The sequence below is a fragment of the Manacus candei genome, unplaced genomic scaffold, assembly GCF_025592945.1.
Source record: "Manacus candei isolate 608988 ecotype Guabito, Panama unplaced genomic scaffold, ASM2559294v1 h1tg000045l, whole genome shotgun sequence".
NCBI classification, from domain to species: domain Eukaryota; kingdom Metazoa; phylum Chordata; class Aves; order Passeriformes; family Pipridae; genus Manacus; species Manacus candei.
The window spans coordinates 2,224-23,456 of NW_026138093.1; the positions used below are offsets into that span (position 1 = coordinate 2,224).

A 21,233-nucleotide genomic window follows, 5' to 3' on the forward strand; every position below is an offset into this window, starting at 1 on the left:
ACCCACTGGGGGTTGCTGGTTTGTACTGGTTTGTACTGGTTTATACTGGGAAGGGTGTTCAGGACCCACTGGGGGTTACTGGTTTGTACTGGTTTATACTGGGAAGGGGGCTCAGGACCCACTGGGCTTACTGGTTTGTACTGGTTTATACTGGGAGGGTGTTCAGGATCCTCTGGGGTTTGCTGGTTTGTACTGGTTTGTACTGGTTTATACTGGGAGGGTGTTCAGGACCCACTGGGCGTTACTGGTTTATACTGGTTTATACTGGGAAGGGGGCTCAGGACCCCCTGGGGGTTACTGGTTTATACTGGGAGAGGGGGGCTCAGGACCCACTGGGCTTACTGGTTTGTACTGGTTTATACTGGGAAGGGGGCTCGGGACCCACTGGGGGTTGCTGGTTTGTACTGGTTTGTACTGGTTTATACTGGGAGAGGGGGTTCAGGACCCACTGGGGGTTGCTGGTTTGTACTGGTTTGTACTGGTTTATACTGGGAAGGGGGCTCAGGATCCTCTGGGGTTGCTGGTTTGTACTGGTTTGTACTGGTTTATACTGGTTTATACTGGGAGAGGGTTCGGGCCCCCCCCTTGCCACATAGTGAGCCATGGAGTCCCCTCCCCCCCGCCAAATAGTGATCCAGGGCGTGGCCCAGGTGTGGGGCAAGAGGGGGGCGTGGCCGCGCGGAGGCCACGCCCCTTCCTCTCTCTCTCCAGGCCACGCCCCTCTCCCCCCTTTCTGCCGGGGAACTGGGAGCGACTGGGAGCGACTGGGAGCTACTGGGAGTTACTGGGAGTTACTGGGAGCCGCCGGGGAGGTAACTGGGGGGCGCTGGGAGAGGCTGGGGGGGGTTACTGGGAGCACTGGGAGAGCTGGGAGGGGGGGACTGGGAGAACTGGGAGCGCTGGGAGGGGCCGGCGGGGTGACTGGGAATGACTGGGAGGGCTGGGGGGGGTGACTGGGAGGGACTGGGAGCGCTGGGAGGGGGTTACTGGGCATACTGGGAGGGACTGGGAGCGCTGGGAGGGGGTTACTGGGCATACTGGGAGGGACTGGGAGCGCTGGGAGGGGGTTACTGGGCATACTGGGAGGGACTGGGAGCGCTGGGAGGGGGTTACTGGGCATACTGGGAGGGACTGGGAGCGCTGGGAGGGGGTTACTGGGCATACTGGGAGGGACTGGGAGCGCTGGGAGGGGGTTACTGGGCATACTGGGAGGGACTGGGAGCGCTGGGAGGGGGTTACTGGGCATACTGGGAGGGACTGGGAGCACTGGGAGGGGGTTACTGGGCATACTGGGAGGGACTGGGAGCGCTGGGAGGGGGTTACTGGGCATACTGGGAGGGACTGGGAGCACTGGGAGGGGGTTACTGGGTATACTGGGAGCACTGGGAGGGGGTTACTGGGCATACTGGGAATGACTGGGAGCGCTGGGAGGGGGTCACTGGTCATACTGGGAGCACTGGGAGGGGGTTACTGGACATACTGGGAATGACTGGGAGCACGGGGAGGGGGTTACTGGGCATACTGGGAGCGTGTTACCAGTCATACTGGGAGCACTGGGAGCGGGGCAGAGGGTTACTGGGCATACTGGGAGAGGGTTGCTGGGCATACTGGGAGCACTGGGATCACTGGAAGGGGGTTACTGGTCATACTGGGAGCACTGGGAGGGGGTTACTGGTCATACTGGTCATACTGGAAGCGTGTTACCGGTCATACTGGGAGCACTGGGAGCGGGGGTAGAGGTTTACTGGGCATACTGGGAGCACTGGGAGCATTGGGAAGGGGTCACTGGTCATACTGGGAGCACTGGGAGGGGGTCACTGGTCATACTGGGAGCACTGGGAGGGGGTTACTGGGCACACTGGGAATGACTGGGAGCACTGGGAGGGGGTTACTGGGTATACTGGGAGCACTGGGAGGGGGGTAACTGGGCATACTGGGAGCACTGGGAGCACTGGGAGGGGGTTACTGGGCATACTGGGAGGGACTGGGAGCGCTGGGAGGGGGTTACTGGGCATACTGGGAGGGACTGGGAGCGCTGGGAGGGGGTTACTGGGCATACTGGGAATGACTGGGAGGGAGTCACTGGTCATACTGGGAATGACTGGGAGCACTGGGAGGGGGTTACTGGGCATACTGGGAGCACTGGGAGCACTGGGAGGGAGTTACTGGTCATACTGGGAGCACTGGGAGGGGGTCACTGGCCATACTGGGCCATACTGGGAGCACTGGGAGGGGTTACCGGGGCCACCGGAAGCACTTGGGAGGGCAACTGGGAGCACTGGGAGGGGGTTACTGGGAGCACTGGGAGCACTGGGAGGGGCCAGGCCGGGGGTGGGGGGGCGAGCTCTTACTGGGAGCACTGGGAGGGGGTAACTGGGAGCACTGGGAGTTACTGGGAGCACTGGGAGCCCCCGGCGGGGGGGGGTCCCGGCGGTTACTGGGAGCACTGGGAGGGGGGAACTGGGCAAACTGGGGGAACTGGTCCGGGCGGGGAGGGGGGAGGGGCCGGGGCAGGCCTGGCCGGCGGCAAACTGGGCGGGGCAACTGGGAGGGACTGGGAGGGACTGGGAGGGACTGGGAGGGACTGGGAGCACTGGGGGGGGCGGCCGGGGCCCGGCTGGGGGGACTGGGCCATACTGGGAGCACTGGGAGGGGTTACTGGGCTGTACTGGGAAGGACTGGGCCATACTGGGAGCACTGGGAGGGGTTACTGGGCTGTACTGGGAGCACTGGGAGGGGTTACTGGGCTGTACTGGGAAGGACTGGGCCATACTGGGAGCACTGGGAGGGGTTACTGGGCTGTACTGGGAGCACTGGGAGGGGTTACTGGGCTGTACTGGGAAGGACTGGGCTGTACTGGGAGCATTGGGAGGGGTTACTGGGCTGTACTGGGAGCACTGGGAGGGGTTACTGGTTCAAACTGGGAGCCTGGGAGGGGTTACTGGGCTGTACTGGGAAGGACTGGGCCATACTGGGAGCACTGGGAGGGGTTACTGGGCTGTACTGGGAGCACTGGGAGGGGTTACTGGGCTGTACTGGGAAGGACTGGGCTGTACTGGGAGCACTGGGAGGGGTTACTGGGCTGTACTGGGAGCACTGGGAGGGGTTACTGGTTCAAACTGGGAGCCTGGGAGGGGTTACTGGGCTGTACTGGGAAGGACTGGGCCATACTGGGAGTGCTGGGAGGGGTTACTGGGCTGTACTGGGAGCACTGGGAGGGGTTACTGGTTCAAACTGGGAGCCTGGGAGGGGTTACTGGGCTGTACTGGGAAGGACTGGGCCATACTGGGAGTGCTGGGAGGGCTTACTGGGCTGTACTGGGAAGGACTGGGAGGGGTTACTGGGCTGTACTGGGAGCACTAGGAGGGGTTACTGGGCTGTACTGGGAGCACTGGGAGGGGTTACTGGTTCAAACTGGGAATGAATGGGGGGTGACTGGCCCATACTGGGAGCACTGGGAGGGGTTACTGGGCTGTACTGGGAGCACTGGGAGGGGTTACTGGGCTGTACTGGGAGCATTGGGAGGGGTTACTGGGCTGTACTGGGCCATACTGGGAGCACTGGGAGGGGTTACTGGGCTGTACTGGGAATGAATGGGGGGCAACTGGTCCATACTGGGAGCACTGGGAGGGGTTACTGGGCCAAACTGGGAGCACTGGGAGGGGTTACTGGGCTGTACTGGGAGCACTGGGAGGGGTTACTCGGCTGTACTGGGAGCATTGGGAGGGGTTACTGGGCTGTACTGGGAGCCTGGGAGGGGTTACTGGGCTGTACTGGGAAGGACTGGGCCATACTGGGAGCACTGGGAGGGGGTTACTGGTTCAAACTGGGAGCACTGGGAGGGGTTACTGGGCTGTACTGGTCCATACTGGGAGCACTGGGAGGGGTTACTGGGCTGTACTGGGAAGGACTGGGCTGTACTGGGAGCACCGGGAGGGGTTACTGGTTCAAACTGGGAGCCTGGGAGGGGTTACTGGGCTGTACTGGGAGGGACTGGGCCATACTGGGAGCACTGGGAGGGGCTACTGGTCCAAACTGGGAATGAATGGGGGGACTGGTCCATACTGGGAGCACTGGGAGGGGTTACTGGGCTGTACTGGGAAGGACTGGGCCATACTGGGAGGGGTTACTGGTCCCTACTGGTCCATACTGGTCCATACTGGTCCCTAACACCCCCTCTCTCCCCGCAGCCCCCATACTGGTCCATACTGGTCCATACTGGTCCATACTGGTCCCTACTGGTCCATACTGGTCCATATTGGTGTCTAACACCCCCTCTCTCCCCACAGCCCCCATACTGGTCCGTACTGGTCCATACTGGTCCATACTGGTCCATCCTGGTCTCTAACACCCCCTCTCTCTCCGCAGACCCCATACTGGTCCATACTGGTCCATACTGGTCCATACTGGTCCCTACTGGTCCCTACTGGTCTATACTGGTCCCTACTGGTCCCTACTGGTCCATACTGGTCCATACTGGTCTCTAACACCCCCTCTCTCTCCACAGCCCCCATACTGGTCTGTACTGGTCCATACTGGTCCCTACTGGTCCATACTGGTCCCTACTGGTCCCTGCTGGTCCCTACTGGTCCCTACTGGTCCATACTGGTCCATACTGGTCCATTATGGTCCCTACTGGTGCCTAACGCTCTCTTCCTCCCCACAGCCCCCATACTGGTCCCTACTGGTCCCTACTGGTCCATACTGGTCCCCAATACCCCCTCTCTCTCCGCAGCCCCCATACTGGTCCATACTGGTCCCTACTGGTTCATACTGGTCCATACTGGTCCATACTGGTCCGTACTGGTCCCTACTGGTTCATACTGGTCCCTACTGGTCCCTACCAGTCCCTACTGGTCCCTCCTGGTCCCTACAGGTCCATACTGGTCCCTACTGGTCCATACTGGTCTCTTACACCCCCTCTCTCCCCACAGCCCCCATACTGGTCCATACTGGTCCGTATTGTTCCCTACTGGTCCCTACTGGTCCCTACTGGTCTGTACTGTTCCCTACTGGTCCCTACTGGTCCCTACTGGTCCATACTGGTCCATACTGGTGTCTAACATGCTCACTTCCTCCCCACAGGCCCCATACTGGTCCCTACTTGTCCATACTGGTCCATACTGGTCCATACTGGTCCATACTGGTCCATACTGGTCTCTAACACCCCCTCTCTCCCCACAGCCCCCGTACTGGTCCCTACTGGTCCCTACTGGTCCCTACTGGTCCCTACTGGTTCCTACTGGTCCCTACTGGTCCATACTGGTCCATACTGGTCTCTAACACCCCCTCTCTCCCCACAGCCCCCATACTGGTCCATACTGGTCTCTAACACGCCCTCTTTCCCCACAGCCCCCATACTGGTCCCTACTGGTCCCTACTGGTCCATACTGGTCCATACTGGTGCCTAACGCTCTCTTCCTCCCCACAGGCCCCATACTGGTCCATACTGGTCCCTACTGGTTCCTACTGGTCCCTACTGGTCCATACTGGTCCATATTGGTGTCTAACACCCCCTCTCTCCCCACAGCCCTCATACTGGTCCATACTGGTCCATACTGGTCCATACTGGTCCCTACTGGTCCATACTGGTCCCTACTGGGCGATGCCGGACCCTCGCTCCGACCCGGGGCGCTTCGCCAGCGTCCGCCTGCAGGGGGCGCCCGGCTCCGCTTCCGGGGCCGCCCCCCCCGCTTCCGGCCACGCCCCCCGGCGGGGGGCGGGGCTTTGGCGCCGCCTGGTGGGCGGGGGGTGCGGCTGCTGCTGCCGCAGGAGGCGGAGCCCCGGCTGGGACCCGCCCCCCGGGGAGATCCCCGGCAGGAGACCCCCCCAGGCCCCCCGGCCAGGTGCGACTGGGGGGGATTTGGGGGGGATTTGGGGGGATTTGGGGGGGGTTGGGGGGGTCTGGGGGGCGTTTGGGGGGTTTGGGGGAGATTTGAGGGGGATTTGGGGGGATTTGGGGGGATTTTGGGGGGTTTGGGGGGATTTGGGGGGATTTTGGGGGGTTTGGGGGGATTTTGGGGGGTTTGGGGGGATTTTGGGGGGGTTTGAGTGGGATTTTGGGGGGGGTTGGGGGGATTTGGGGGGATTTTGGGGGGAATTTTGGGGGGATTTGGGGGGGTTTGGGGGGGATTTGGGGGAGGTTTGGGGGGGATTTGGGGATTTTGGGGGGGATTTTGGGGGGATTTTGGGGGGATTTGGGGGGATTTTGGGGGGGGTTGGGGGGTTTGGGGAGATTTTGGGGGGATTTGGGACCCGCCCCCCGGGGAGATCCCCGGCAGAAGACCCCCCCAGGACCCCCGGCCAGGTGGGATTGGGGGGGATTTGGGGGGGATTGGGGGGGTTTGGGGGGATTTTGGGGGGATTTGGGGGGGATTTGGGGGGGGGTTGGGGGGATTTTGGGGGGGATTTTGGGGGGATTTGGGGGGGTTTGGGGGGTTTGGGGGGATTTTTGGGGAATTTTTGGGGGGGATTTGAGGGGGATTTGGGGAAGGTTTGGGGGGATTGGGGAGTTTGGGGGGGGATTTGGGGGGATTTTGGGGGGATTTGGGGGATTTGGTGGGGACTTTGGGGGGATTTTGGGGGGATTTGGGGGGATTTTGGGGGGATTTGGGGGGATTTTTGGGGGGGATTTGTGGGATTTTGGGGGGATTTGGGAAGAATTTGGGGGGATTTGGGGTAGGATTTGGGGGGATTTTGGGGGATTTTGGGAGGGATTTGGGGGGAGTTTGGGGGGATTTGGGGGGATTTGGGGGGATTTGGGGGGAGTTTGGGGGGATTTTGGGGGGATTTGGGGGGAATTTGGGAAGAGTTTGGGGGGGTTGGGGGCGATTTGGGGGGATTTTGGGAGGATTTGGGGGGATTTGGGGAGGATTTGGGGGGGTTTGGGGGGATTTGGGGGGAATTTTGGGGGGATTTGGGGGGATTTTGGGGGGTTTGGGGGGGTTTGGGGGGATTTTGAGGGGGATTTGGGGGGATTTGGGGGATTTGGGGGGATTTTGGGGGATTTTGGGAGGGATTTTGGGGGGGATTGGGGGGATTTGGGGGGATTTTGGGGGGGTTTGGGGGGACTTGGGGGGGTTGGGGGGGAGTTTGGGGGGGTTTGGGGGGATTTTTGGGGGGGTTGGGGGGATTTTGGGGGGATTTGGGAAGAATTTGGGGGGATTTGGGGGGATTTAGGGGGATTTTGGGGAAGTTTGGGGGGATTTTGGGGGGATTTGGAAGAGTTTGGGGGGGTTTGGGGGGATTTGGGGGGATTTGGGGGGATTTTTGGGGGGATTTTGGGAGGTTTGGGGGATTTGGGAGGTTTTGGGGGGATTTGGGGGGGATTTGGGGGGAATTTTGGGGGGATTTGGGGGGATCTGGGGGGAATTTGGGAGGATTTGGGGGGATTTGGGGAGGATTTGGGGGGGTTTGGGGGGGCTTTGGGGGGAGTTGGGGGGATTGAGGGGGGATTTTGGGGGGAGTTTGGGGGAGATTTGGGGGGGTTTGGGGGGACTTGGGGGGATTTTGGGGGGGTTGGGGGGATTGGGGGGATTTTGGGGGGATTTTGGGGGGATTTGGGGGGGTTTGGGGGGATTTGGGACCCGCCCCCCGGGGAGATCCCCGGCAGAAGACCCCCCCAGGACCCCCGGCCAGGTGGGATTGGGGGGGATTTGGGGGGATTTGGGGGGGTTTGGGGGGAGTTTGGGGGGATTTTGGGGATTTGGGGGGAATTTGGGGGGGATTTGGGAAGAGTTTGGAGGGATTTGGGGGGGTTGGGGGGATTTTTGGGGGGCTTTGGAGAGATTTTGGGGGGTTTGGGGGGATTTTTGGGGATTTGGGGGGGATTTGGGGGGAACTTGGGGAGGTTTAGGGGGATTTGGGAAGAGTTTGGAGAGATTTGGGGAGAATTTGGGGATTTTGAGGGGATTTTGGGGGAATTTTTGGGGAGGATTTGGGCAGATTTTGGGGAGGTTTTGGGGGGAAATTGGGGGATTTTTGGGGGGTTTTGGGGGGATTTTGAGGAGAACTGGGGGATTTTTGGGGGAGAATTGGGGGGATTTTTGGTGGGATTTGGGGGGGTTGGGGGGATTTGGGAGGATTTTGGTGGGATTTGGGGAAGATTTGGGGGGATTTTTTGGGACTGGGAGGGATTTGGGGGCATTTGGGAAGAGTTTGGGCGGTTTTGGGGCGGATTTTGGGAGGATTTTGGGATTTTGGGGGGATTTTGGGGGGGATTTGGGCAGGATTTGCCGGGAATTTGGGGGGATTTTTGGGGAATTTTTTGGGAGGATTTGGGGAGATTTGGGAGGAATTTGGGGGGATTTGGGGTCAAAACCTGGATATTTTGGGGGTCAAAAAGTGGCATTTTGGGGTCCAAAAAGTGGCATTTTGGGGTCCAAAAAAAGTGACATTTTTCAGTCCTGACCTGGAACTTTTTGGGGGTCAAAAAGTGGCATTTTGGGTCCAAAAAAAGTGGGTTTTGGGCTCAAAAACCTCCTTTCTGAGACCAAAAAAAGTGAGATTTTTGGGGTCCAAAAAGTGTCATTTTTGGGCCAAAAAAAAGTTGCAATTTTGGGTCAAAACCTGGATATTTTGGGGGTCAAAAAGTGGCATTTTGGGGGTCCAAAAAGTGGCATTTTGGGGTCCAAAAAAAGTGACATTTTTCAGTCCCAACCCGGAACTTTTGGGGGGTCAAAAAGTGGCATTTTGGGCTCAAAAACTTCCTTTCTGGAACCAAAAAAAGTGAGATTTTTGGGGTCCAAAAAGTGTCATTTTTGGGCCAAAAAGAAGTGGCAATTTTGGGTCAAAACCTGGATATTTTGGGGGTCAAAAAGTGGCATTTTGGGTCCAAAAAGTGGCATTTTGGGTCCAAAAAGTGGCATTTTTGGGGTCCAAAATGTGGCATTTTGGGTAAAAAAAAATGACATTTTTGAGTCCCAACCCGGAACTTTTGGGGGGTCAAAAAGTGGCATTTTGGGGTCCAAAAAAAGGGGCATTTTTGGGGTCCAAAAAGTGGCATTTTGGGTCCAAAAAGTGGCATTTTGGGGGTCCAAAAGCGGAATTTTGGGGCCAAACGCCGGGATTTTGGGGTTGCGGGCCCAAGATGGCCACCCAAGATGGCCGCTCAAAATGACCACCTAAGATGGCTGCCCAAGATGGATGCTCAAAATGGCCGATCAAAATGGCCGCCTAAGCTGACTGCCTAAGATGGCCGCCCAAGATGGCCACCCAAGATGGCCACCTAAGATGGCCGCCCAAGATGGCCGCTCAAAATGACCACTCAAAATGGCTGCCCAAGATGGCCACCCAAGATGGCCACCCAAGATGGCTGCTCAAAATGGCCGCTCAAAATGGCTGCCCAAGATGGCTGCCCAAGATGGCCACCTAAGATGGCCGCTCAAGGTGGCCACCCAAGATGGCCGCTCAAAATGGCCGCCTAAACTGGCTCTCTAAGATGGCTGCCCAAGATGGCCGCTCAAAATGGCCGCCCAAGATGGCTGCCCAAGATGGCCGCCCAAGATGGCCGCCCAAGATGGCCGCCCAAGATGGCCGCCCAAGATGGCCGCCCAAGCCCCGCCCCCTCTGCTCTCCCCCAGGCCTGCTGGTTCCCGCGGCCCTATTGGTGGGCACGGCGGCCAATCGGGTGGCTCACCACACCCAGGAGTTCGCGCAGCGCCCCCTGGTGGTGCGGCGGGGGCAGCTCTTCCACGTGGGCGTGGTCCTGCCCCGCCCCTTCGACCCCGACGGCGACGCCCTCTGCCTCGAGCTCACCCTCGGTAATTAGCGGGGCCTTAATTAACGGGGGGGGGAGGGGCTTCATTGGGGCTTTGATTGGGACTTGGCGTTAATTTAATTAATTAAATGAATTCATTTCGTCCGTTTAATATAATTAATTTGATTTAATGGGTTTAATTTAATTAATCAGTCCAATTTAATTCATTATTTGTATCTTATTTATTAATGGGCTAATAATTTCTTTATTTAATTAATGGATTAATAGCTTATTTAATTAATTAAGGAGTTAATAACTTATTTAGTTAATTAATGAATTATTAATTTATTTCTTAATCAATGCATTGATAAGTTAATGAATCGATGATTAATAGCTTATTTAGTTTGTAATTGAGTTATTAACTTATTTAGTTAATTAATGGATAAATAACTTATTTAATTAGTTAATGGATTAATGACTTATTTAATTGATTCATGGATTAATAACTAAACTATTAATAGATAAGTTATTAACTTATTTAACTAATTAATGGGTTAATAATGTGTTGGGTTAATTCATGGATTAATAATTTATTTAGCTAATTAATGAATTATTAAGTAATGGGTTAATAGCTTATTTAATTAACTGGTTGATTAATAGCTTAATAATTTAATTAATTAATTAATTATTGATTCATTTGTAGGTCAATAACTTGATTGGTTAATAATTGATTTAATTGCTTTATGGATTAATAACTTAATTATTTAATTCATGAATTAATAACTTATTTGATTAATTAACGGATTAATCACCATTTTAGGACACAAATGGCCGTTTTGGGGCCAAAAATCCCCATTTTAGGACCTCAAAATGGTCATTTTGGGGCAAAAAATTACTATTTTAAGGCAAAAAAAATCACCCTTTTAGGTCGAAAAAGGTCATTTTGAGGTGAAAAAAAAATCACAACTTTGGGTCAAAAATGGTCATTTTGGGTCTAAAAAAAAGATCACGATTTTAAGTCAAAAATTACCATTTTAGGGTCAAAAATGTTCATTTTGAGGTGAAAAAAAAATCACAATTTTCGGTCAAAAATGGTCATTTTACAGCTAAAAAATCACCATTTTGGGCCTAAAAATGGCCATTTTGGGCCTAAAAACGACCATTTTGGGGTTAAAAAATACTACTTTAAGGTCAAAAGTCCGTATTTTAGGTCAAAAATCGTCATTTTGGGGCTAAAAACTTCTATTTTCAGGTCAAAAATCCCCATTTTAGGTCAAAAATGATCATTTTGGGGCTAAAAAAATCCGCATTTTAGGTCAAAAAGGGTCATTTTGGGGCCAAAAGTGGCCATTTTGGGGGGGAAAATTGGAATTTAAGGTTAAAAATCACCATTTTAGATAAAAAATGGCCCTATTGGGGCGAAAAATCCCCATTTTGGGCCTAAAAATGACCATTTTGGGTCTAAAAATCCCCATTTTGGGCCTAAAAATCCCCATTTTGGGGCTAAAAATCCCCATTTTAGGTCAAAAATGGCCATTTTGGGGTGAAAAATTGAAATTTAGGGTTAAAAATCACCATTTTGGGCCTAAAAATGACCATATTGGGGCTAAAAATCCCTATTTTGGGCGCAAAAATGGCCATTTTGGGCCTAAAAATCCTCATTTTGGGGCTAAAAATCCCCATTTTGGGGCTAAAAATCCCCAATTTGTTGTTAAAAATGCCCATTTTGTAGCTAAAAATCCCCATTTTAGGTCAAAAATGGCCATTTTGGGGTGAAAAATTGAAATTTAGGATTAAAAATCCCCATTTTGGGCCTAAAAATTACCATTTTGGGCCTAAAAATCCCCATTTTGGGTCTAAAAATCCCCATTTTGGGTCTAAAAATCCCCATTTTGTGGCCTAAAAATCCCCATTTTGGGCCTAAAAATCCCCATTTTGGGGCTAAAAATCCCCATTTTGGGCCTAAAAATCCCCATTTTGGGCCTAAAATCGGCCATTTTGAGGCTAAAAATCCCCATTTTGGGTGTAAAACTGGCCATTTTGGACCTAAAAATCACCACTTTAGGTCCAAAATGGCCATTTTGTGGCTGAAAATCCCCATTTTGGGCCTAAAATCGGCCATTTTGGGGCTAAAAATCCCCATTTTAGGTCAAAAATGGCCATTTTGGGGTGAAAAATTGAAATTTAGGGTTAAAAATCCCCATTTTGGGCCTAAAAATGACCATATTGGGGCTAAAAATCACCATTTGAGGTTAAAAATGGTGGTTTTGGGTCTAAAAATCACCATATTGGGGCTAAAAATCCCTATTTTGGGCGCAAAAATGGCCATTTTGGGCCTAAAAATCCCCATTTTGGGGCTAAAAATCCCCATTTTGGGCCTAAAAATCCCCATTTTGGGTCTAAAAATCCCCATTTTGGGGCTAAAAAGCCCCATTTTGGGCCTAAAAATGACCATTTTGGGTCTAAAAATCCCCATTTTGGGGCTAAAAATCCCCATTTTGGGCCTAAAAATGACCATTTTGGGGCTAAAAATGGCCATTTTGGGGCTAAAAGTGACCGTTTTGGGCCTAAAAATCCCCATTTGAGGTTAAAAATGGTGGTTTGGGGTCTAAAAATCCCCATTTTGGGCCTAAAAATGACCGTTTTGGGTCTAAAAATGACTGTTTTGGGGCTAAAAATGCCCATTTTGGGGCTAAAAGTGGCCGTTTTGGGGCTAAAAATCCCCATTTTGGGGCTCAAAATCCCCATTTTGGGCCTAAAAATGACCATTTTGGGTCTAAAAATCCCCATTTTGGGTCTAAAAATCCCCATTTTGTGGCTAAAAATCCCCATTTTAAGTCAAACATGGCCATTTTGGGGTGAAAAATCTAAATATAAGGTTCGTAATCACCATTTTGGGCCTAAAAATGACCATATTGGGGCTAAAAATCCCCATTTTGGGCCTAAAAATCCACATTTTGTGGCTAAAAAGCCCCATTTTGGGCCTAAAAATGGCCATTTTGGGTCTAAAAATCCCCATTTTGGGCTAAAAATCCCCATTTTGGGGCTAAAAATCCCCATTTTGGGTGTAAAACTGGCCATTTTGGACCTAAAAATCCCCACTTTAGGTCCAAAATGGCCATTTTGTGGCTAAAAATCCCCATTTTGGGCCTAAAAATCCCTATTTTGTGGCTAAAAATCCCCATTTTGGGGCTAAAAATCCCCATTTTGGGCCTAAAAATGACCATTTTGGGGCTAAAAATCCCCATTTTAGGTCAAAAATGGCCATTTTGGGGTGAAAAATCTAAATATAAGGTTCGTAATCACCATTTTGGGCCTAAAAATGACCATATTGGGGCTAAAAATCCCCATTTGAGGTTAAAAATGACCATATTGGGCTAAAAATCACCATTTTAGGTTAAAAATGGTGGGTTTGGGTCTAAAAATCCCCATTTTGGGCCTAAAAAGGGCCATTTTGGGGTAAAAAAAGTCGCTTTTTTTTCTGATTTTTTTCTCCTTTTTTTTCCCAATTTTCGTTTTTGGGTCTAAAACCGTGAAATTTGGGTGTTTTTTAGGCCCCACCCCCCAGGTGGCCAAGGGCACCCACGTCCTGGTGCCCCTGGGCGAGGCCTCGCCCACCGGTTGGACGGCGGAGGCGGAGGAGGAGGGGCCGGGGGCGGGGCCGGCGGGCGGCCACGCCCTGTGGGTGGGGCTAAAGGCCCCGCCCGACGCTCCCATTGGCCGGTACCGGCTGAGCGTGAAGACGAGGACGGCCCACGGCGAGTGGGCGGCGCCCTTTGATGACGTCAACGACGTCGTGGTGCTCTTTAATCCCTGGTGTCCCGGTGGGGTTTTGGGGGGAAAAAGGGGGATTTTGGGAAATTTGGGGGAAGGGGAAAAAGGGGAAATTTGGGGGGAAAAATGGGGGGGGAAAAAGGGAAATTTGGGGGGAAAAATGGGGAAATTTTGGGGGGGAAATTGGGGAAATTTTGGGGGAAAATGGGGGAAATTTGGGGGAAAATTTGGGGGAAAAAAGGGGAAATTTGGGGGGAAAAAAAGGGAAATTTGGGGGGAAAATGGGGAAATTTGGGGGAAAAAATAAGGAAATTTGGGGGAAATTTGGGGGAAAATTGGGGAAATTTGGGGGAAAAAAGGGGAAATTTGGGGGGAAAAATGGGGGAAATTTGGGGGGTAAATTTGGGGGGAAAAATGGGGGAGAAATGGGGAAATTTGGGGGAAAAATGGGGGGAAAATAGGCAATTTGGGGGGAAAAAATGGGGAAATTTTTGGGAAAAAAAGGGGGGGAAATGGGAAATTTTGGGGAAATTTGGGGGGAAAAAAGGGGAAATTTGGGGGGAATTTTGGGGGAAAAAGGGGAAATTTGGGGGGAAAAATGGGGGGAAAAAATAGGAAATTTGGGGGAAAAAATGGGGAAATTTTGGGGGAAAAAAGGGGAAATTTGGGGGGAATTTGAGAAAATTTGGGGGGAAATTTTTTGGGAAATTGGGGAAATTTGGGGAAAAAATTGGGGAAATTTGGGGGCAATTTTGGGGAAATTTGGGGGAAATTTGGGGGAATTTTGGGCAAAAAAAAAGGGAAATTTGGGGAAAAATTGGGGAAATTTTGGGGGGAAAAAAGGGGAAATTTTGGGGGAAAATGGGGAAAAAAAGGGGAAATTTGGGGGGAATGTGGGGGAAAAAATGGGAAATTTGGGAGGGAATTTTGGGGAAAAAAATGGGAAATTTGGGAGGGAAAATGGGGGGGGGAAGGGAAAATTTGGGGGAAATTTGGGGAAAAAATTGAGGAAATTTGGGGGAAAAATGGGGAAATTTGGGAGGAAAATGGGGAAATTTGGGGGAAATTTTGGGGGAAAAATGGGAAATTTGGGGGAAAAAATGGGGAAATTTTGGGTGAAAAAAGGGGAAATTTGGGGGAAAAATTTGGGACATTTTGGGGAAATTTGGGGGGAAAATTGGGGGAATTTTGGGGAAAAAAGGGGAAATTTTGGGGAAAAATGGGGGGGAAATGGGAAGATTTGGGGGGAAATTGGGGAATTTGGGGGAAAAAATGGGGAGAAAAGGGGGTGTTTTGGGGGAAAAAAATGGGGAAATTTGGGGAAAATTTGGGGGAAATTTGGGGGGAAAATGGGGAAATTTGGGGGAAATTTGGGGGAATTTGGGGCAAAAAAAGGGGAAATTTGGGGAAAAATTGGGGAAATTTGGGGGGGAAATTGGGGAAATTTGGGGGGGAAATTTGGGAAATTTGGGGGAAATTTGAGGGAAGTTTTGGGGAAATTTGGGGGGAAAATTGAGGAAATTTGGGGGAAAATGGGGAAATTTGGGGGAAATTTTGGGGGAAGTTTTGGGGGAAGTTTTGGGGAAAATTTGGGGGAAAATTGGGGAAATTTGGGGGGAATGTGGGGGAAAAATTGGAGAAATTTGGGGAGAGAATGGGGAAATTTGGGGGAAATTTTGTGGAAATTTGGGGGGAAAAATGGGGGAAGAATGGGTTTTTGGGGGGAAATTTGGGGGAATATTTGCAATTTTGGGGGCAAAATTTTTGCAATTTTGGGGGTAAAATTTTGCAGGTTTGGGGGTAAAATTTTTTGCGATGTTTGGGGTAAAATTTTGCAAGTTTAGGGGTTAAATTTTGGGATTTTGGGGGTAAAATTTTGGGATTTTGGGGTGAATTTTGTCAGTTTGGGGTTAAAATTTTGCAGGTTTTGGGGTAAAATTTTGCGACTTTTGTGAGTAAAATTTTACAATTTTAGGGTAAATATTTGCAATTTTGGGGTAAAATTTTGCAATTTTTGGGGTAAATGTTTGCGATTTTTGTGGTAAAATTTTGCAATTTTTGGGGTATAATTTCTGTGATTTTGGGGGTAAAATGTTGCAATTTGGGGGGTAAAATTTTGCGATTTTTGGGGTAAAATTTCGGGATTTTTGGGGTAAAATTTCTGTAATTTTTGGGGTAAAATTTCGGGATTTTTGGGGTAAAATTTCTGTGATTTTTGGGGTAAAATTTTTGTGATTTTGGGGGTAAAATTTCTGTGATTTTGGGGGCAAAATTTCTGTGATTTTGGGGGTAAAATTTCTGTAATTTTTTGCAGTAAAATTTTGCGATTTTGGCGTAAATTTTTGGGATTTTTGGGGTAAAATTTTCGTAATTTTTGGGGTAAAATTTCTGAATTTTTGGGGGTAAAATTTCTGTGATTTTTGTGGTAAAATTTCTGCGATTTTTGGGGCAAATTCTTGCAATTTGGGGGGGTAAAATTTTGAAATTTTTGTAGGTAAAATTTTGCGATTTTGGGGGTAAAATTTTTCAATTTTGGGGTAAAATTTTGCAATTTTTGGGGTAAAATTTTTCAGGTTTTCAGGCAAATTTTTGCAATTTGTGGGTAAAATTTTTGCAATTTTCGGAGGTAAAATTTTGCGATTTTTGGGGTAAATGTTTCCAATTTTGGGGGTAAAATTTTGCGATTTTTTGGGGTAAAATTTCTGTGATTTTTGGCAGTAAAATTTTTGCAATTTTGGGGGTAAATTTTTGCAACTTGGGGGGTAAAACATTGTGATTTTTTGGGGTAAAATTTCATGATTTTGGGGGTAAAATTTTGCGATTTTTGGGGTAAAATTTTGGGATTTTTGGGGTAAAATTTCTGTAATTTTTGGGGTAAAATTTTGCAGTTTTTGGGGTAAAATTTTGGGAATTTTGGGGTAAACTTTTCGTAATTTCTGAGGTAAAATTTCTGTGATTTTTGAGGTAAAATTTCTGTGACTTTTGGGGTAAAATTTTGGGATTTTTGGGGTAAAATTTTACGATTTTGGGGTAAAATTTTGCAATTTTTGGGCTAAAATTTTTGCAATTTTGGGGGGAAAATGTTGCAATTTGGGGGGTAAAATTTTGCGATTTTTGGGCTAAAATTTCTGCAATTTTGGGGGCAAATTCTTGCAATTTGGGGGGTAAAATTTTACAATTTTCGTAGGTAAAATTTTGCGATTTTGGGGGTAAAATTTTGCAGTTTTTGGGGTAAAATGTTGTGATTTTGGGGGGAATCCCGGGCTCTTTTCCCAGAGGACTCCGTGTACATGGAGAAGACGAGCGACCTCGCCGAGTACGTCCTCAACGAGACCGGGCGCATCTTCTACGGCACCGAGGACCAGATCGCCGAGCGCTCCTGGAACTACGGGCAGGTACAGCCCCCAAAAAAAATCAAATTCCGGGAAAAAATCCCCTGGGGAAAAAAAAAAATCCCCTCTGGAAAAAAAAACGCGGCGAAAAAACGACTTAAAACGGGATTTTTGGCCCCAAAACGGGGCTGGACCAACAGGGGGCGCCAAAGGGCGGGAACGCCCCAAAAATTCGCCCCGAATTTGCCCCAATTTTGCCCCAAATTCGGGTCAAAATCGCCCCAAATTCAGCTCAAAAGTTCCTAAAATTGGACTGAAAATTTGACAAAAAATGGCCCAATTTTTACCCCAATTTTGCCCCAAATTCCACTCGAAATTGGCCAAAATTTGGCTCAAAATCACCCCAAATTTGACTCAAAATCACCCAATTTTGGCCCCAATTTCAACCCAAATTCAGCTCAAAATTGCCCAAAATTTGGCTCAAAATTGCCCATTTTTTGCCCCAATTTTACCCCAAATTTGACTCAAAATTGCCCATTTTTTGCCCCAATTTTGCCTCAAATTTGACTTGAAATTACCCAAAACTTGACTCAAAATTGTTTAATTTTGGCCCCATTTTTGCCCCAAATTCAGCTCAAAACGGGCCAAAATTTCACTCAAAAATTGCCCCAAATTTGACTCAAAATTTGTCATTTTTGCCCCAATTTTGCCCCAAATTCAGCTCAAAATTGCCCCAAATTTGGCTCAAAAATCACTCATTTTTGCCCCAAATTTGGCTCGAAAATAGCTCCAAATTTGACTCAAAATTACTCATTTTTACCCCAATTTTCCCCAAAATTTGACTCAAAATTGGTCCAAAATTTGACTTAAAATCGCCCAATTTTGGCCCCACTTTCAACCCAAATTCAGCTCAAAATGGGCCAAAATTTCACTCAAAATCTCTCATTTTTACCCCAATTTTGCCCCAAATTTGACTCAAAAATCACCCAAATTTGACTCAAAAATCGCCCCAAATTTGACTCAAAATCGCCCATTTTTGCCCCAATTTTGCCCCCAATTTTCCTGAAAATTGGCCCAAAATTTGACTCAAAATTGCCCAATTTTTGCCCCAAATTTGACCCGAAATTGCCCAAAATTGGGCTCAAAAATTGCCCCAAATTTGACTCAAAATTTGTCCGTTTTGGGCAAAAATTTGCAATTTTGGGGGCAAATTTGTCACTTTGGGGTAAAATTTTGGGGATTTTCTGCAAAATTTTGTGATTTTGGGTAAAATTTGTCGGTTTTGGGTGAAATTTGTGATTTTTGGGGGAAAATTTTGAGTTTTGAGGGGAAAATTTTGCGATTTTGGAGTCAAATTTTTCAGTTTTTGGGAAATTCCCCCCCCCAAAATTCCACCTCCTAAAAAATCAAGGAATTCGGGGGGAATTTGGGGGTTTTTGGGACCTCTGGAAAAAATTTGGGAGCCCAAAATCGAGGGGAAAAAACCCCAAAATTCAGAAAAACGCCCCAAAAATTCCCCCAAAGTAACACAAAATTGCCCCAAAACTCCCAAAAAAACCTAAAAATGGGGGATTTTTTTGGAATTTGGGAATTTCAACGATCCCAAAAAATTTTCAGGGTTCCCAAAATTTTCAGGAGCCCAAATTTAGAGTAAAACCCTCAAAAAAGGGGCCTTAAAACCACCTTTTTTGGGGGCATTTTATGTGATTTTTGTCGAATTTTTACCATTTTTTGTCGGATTTTCTTTGGGATTTTTTTGGGATTTCGGGAATTTCGACGATCCCAAAAAATTTTTAGGTCTCCCAAAAATTTCGGGACCCCAAATTTAGAGTAAAATCCCCCAAAAAAGGGGCCTTAAACCCACCTTTTTTTGGTTTTTTTTTGATTTTTGTCAAATTTTTGCCATTTTTTGTCGGATTTTCTTTGGGATTTTTTTGGGAATTCGGGAATTCTGACGATCCCAAAAAATTTTTAGGTCTCCCAAAAATTTCGGGACCCCAAATTTAGAGTAAATTTCCCCAAAACGGGGCCGAGAGGAGCCGTTTTGGGGGCATTTTTTTGGATTTTACTCAAATTTTCATCATTTTTTGTCGGATTTTCTTTGGGATTTTTTTGGGAATTCGGGAATTCCGACGATCCCAAAAAATTTTTAGGTCTCCCAAAAATTTCGGGACCCCAAATTTAGAGTAAAATCCCCCAAAAAAGGGACCTTAAAACCACTTTTTTGGGGTGTTTTTTTTGATTTTTGTCGAATTTTCATAATTTTTTGTCGGATTTTCTTTGGGTTTTTTTTGGGAATTCGGGAATTCCGACACTCCCAAAAAATTTTTAGGTCTCCCAAAAATTCCAGGACCCCAAATTTAGGGTGAATTTCCCCAAAACGGGGCCGAGAGGAGCCGTTTTGGGGGCATTTTTTTGGATTTTACTCAAATTTTCATCATTTTTTGTCGGATTTTCTTTGGGATTTTTTTGGGAATTCGGGAATTCCGACGATCCCAAAAAATTTTTAGGTCTCCCAAAAATTTCGGGACCCCAAATTTAGAGTAAAATCCCCCAAAAAAGGGACCTTAAAACCACTTTTTTGGGGTGTTCTTTTTGATTTTTGTCGAATTTTCATAATTTTTTGTCGGATTTTCTTTGGGATTTTTTTGGGAATTCGGGAATTCTGACGATCCCAAAAAATTTTTTGGACCCCAAAAAATTCCAGGAGCCCAAATTTAGGGTAAATTTCCCCAAAACGTGGCCGAGAGGAGCCGTTTTTGGGCCGTTTTTGTCGGATTTTGGCCGTTTTTGGGCCGTTTCTCGCGGGGTTTTTTGGGGGGTTTTTGGGGAATTTCGGGAATTCCGACGATCCCAAATTTTTTTGGGGTGTTGCCAGTTCGAGGCGGGGGTGCTGGAGGCCTGCCTGTACATCCTGGACCGGCGGGGGATGCCCCACAGCGCCCGAGGGGACCCCGTCATGGTCTCCAGAGTCGTCTCCGCCATGGTGGGAGATTTTTGGGGGGAAAAAAGGGGATTTTGGGGGTTCGGGGGGGGTTGGGGGGGTTTGGGGGGATTTTTGGGGGGATTTGGGGGATTTTTGGGGGGATTTGGGAGAATTTTTGGGGAGAATTGAGGGATTTTGGGGGGGATTTTGAGGATTTTTGAGGGATTTTTTGGGGATTTTTTAGGGGATTTTTTAGGGAATTTTTGGGGATTGGGGGAAAATTTGGAGGGATTTGGGGGGATTTTGGGGGTTCTGGGGGGATTTGGGGGATTTTGGGGTGATTTTGGGGGGATTTTTGGGGGGATTTTTGGGGGATTTGGGGAGAGATTTGGGGGAGTTTGGGAGGATTTTGGGGGGATTTTGGGAGGAATTCGGCGGATTTTTGGGGAGATTTTGGGGGATTTTGGGGGGGATTTTGGGGGATTTGGGGGAGATTTGGGGGATTTTTGGGGGGATTTTGGGGGATTTTTGGGGATTTTTTAGGGATTTTGGGGAGATTTGGGGGGATTTTGGGGAGAACTGGGGAATTTTTGGGGGAGAATTGGGGAATTTTGGGGGAATTTTGGGGATTTTGGGGGATTTGGGGGAATTTTGGGAGGGATTTGGGGGGTTTTGGGGGCATTTGGGGGGATTTGGGGGGTTTTCGGGGGATTTTTGGGGAGATTATGGGGGGATTTTTGGGGGGATTTTGGGGAGATTTGGGGGATTTGAGGAATATTTTGGAGGGATTTTGGGGGGAGATTTGGGGGATTTTTGGGGGGATTTTGGGGAGATTTGGGGGATTTGAGGAATTTTTTGGAGGGATTTTGGGGGATTTGGGGGATTTTGGGGGGATTTTGGGGGATTTGGGGGATTTTTGGAGGATTTTGGGGGGAGAATTTGGGGGATTTTGGAGAATTTTTGGGGACTTGTGGGGGGAATTTGGGAGAATTTGGGAGGTTTTGGGGTGGATTTTTTGGGATTTGGGGGTTTTTGGGGGGGATTTGGGGGGATTTTTTGGGGGATTTTGGGGGGATTTTTGAGGGGATTTGAGGGATTTTGGGGGATTTTGGGGGAGATTTGGGGGATTTGGGGGATTTGGGGGAGATTTGGGGGATTTTTGGGGGATTTGCGGGGAGATTTGGGGGAGTTTGGGGGGATTTGGGGGATTTTTTAGGGAATTTTTGGGGATACGGGGAAAATTTGGAGGGATTTTGAGGGATTTTGGGGGATTTGAAGGATTTTTGGGGGAAATTTGGGGGAGATTTGAGGATTTTTGAGGGATTTTTTTGGGGATTTTTTAGGGGATTTTTTAGGGAATTTTTGGGGATTGGGGGAAAATTTGGAGGGATTTGGGGGGATTTTGGGGGATTTGGGGGATTTTTGGGGGGAAATTTGGGGGGATTTGGGGGATTTTTGGGGGATTTTGGGGAATTTTGGGGGGATTTGGGAGAATTTTTGGGGA

At 48.9% G+C, this 21,233-nt stretch overlaps 1 protein-coding gene across 1 annotated transcript in view; it reads left to right on the forward strand.

Moving 5' to 3' along the window:
• Positions 1 to 5,605: 5,605 nt before the first annotated feature.
• Positions 5,606 to 21,233, forward strand: part of TGM1 (transglutaminase 1) — a 28,729-nt gene continuing 13,101 nt past the window's right edge. The window contains exons 1-5 of the mRNA XM_051796314.1: positions 5,606 to 5,846; positions 9,582 to 9,761; positions 13,252 to 13,521; positions 16,748 to 16,866; positions 19,682 to 19,789. Of these exons, the coding sequence (XP_051652274.1) occupies positions 5,606 to 5,846; positions 9,582 to 9,761; positions 13,252 to 13,521; positions 16,748 to 16,866; positions 19,682 to 19,789 (918 nt within the window). The remainder of the gene's footprint in view (positions 5,847 to 9,581; positions 9,762 to 13,251; positions 13,522 to 16,747; positions 16,867 to 19,681; positions 19,790 to 21,233) is intronic.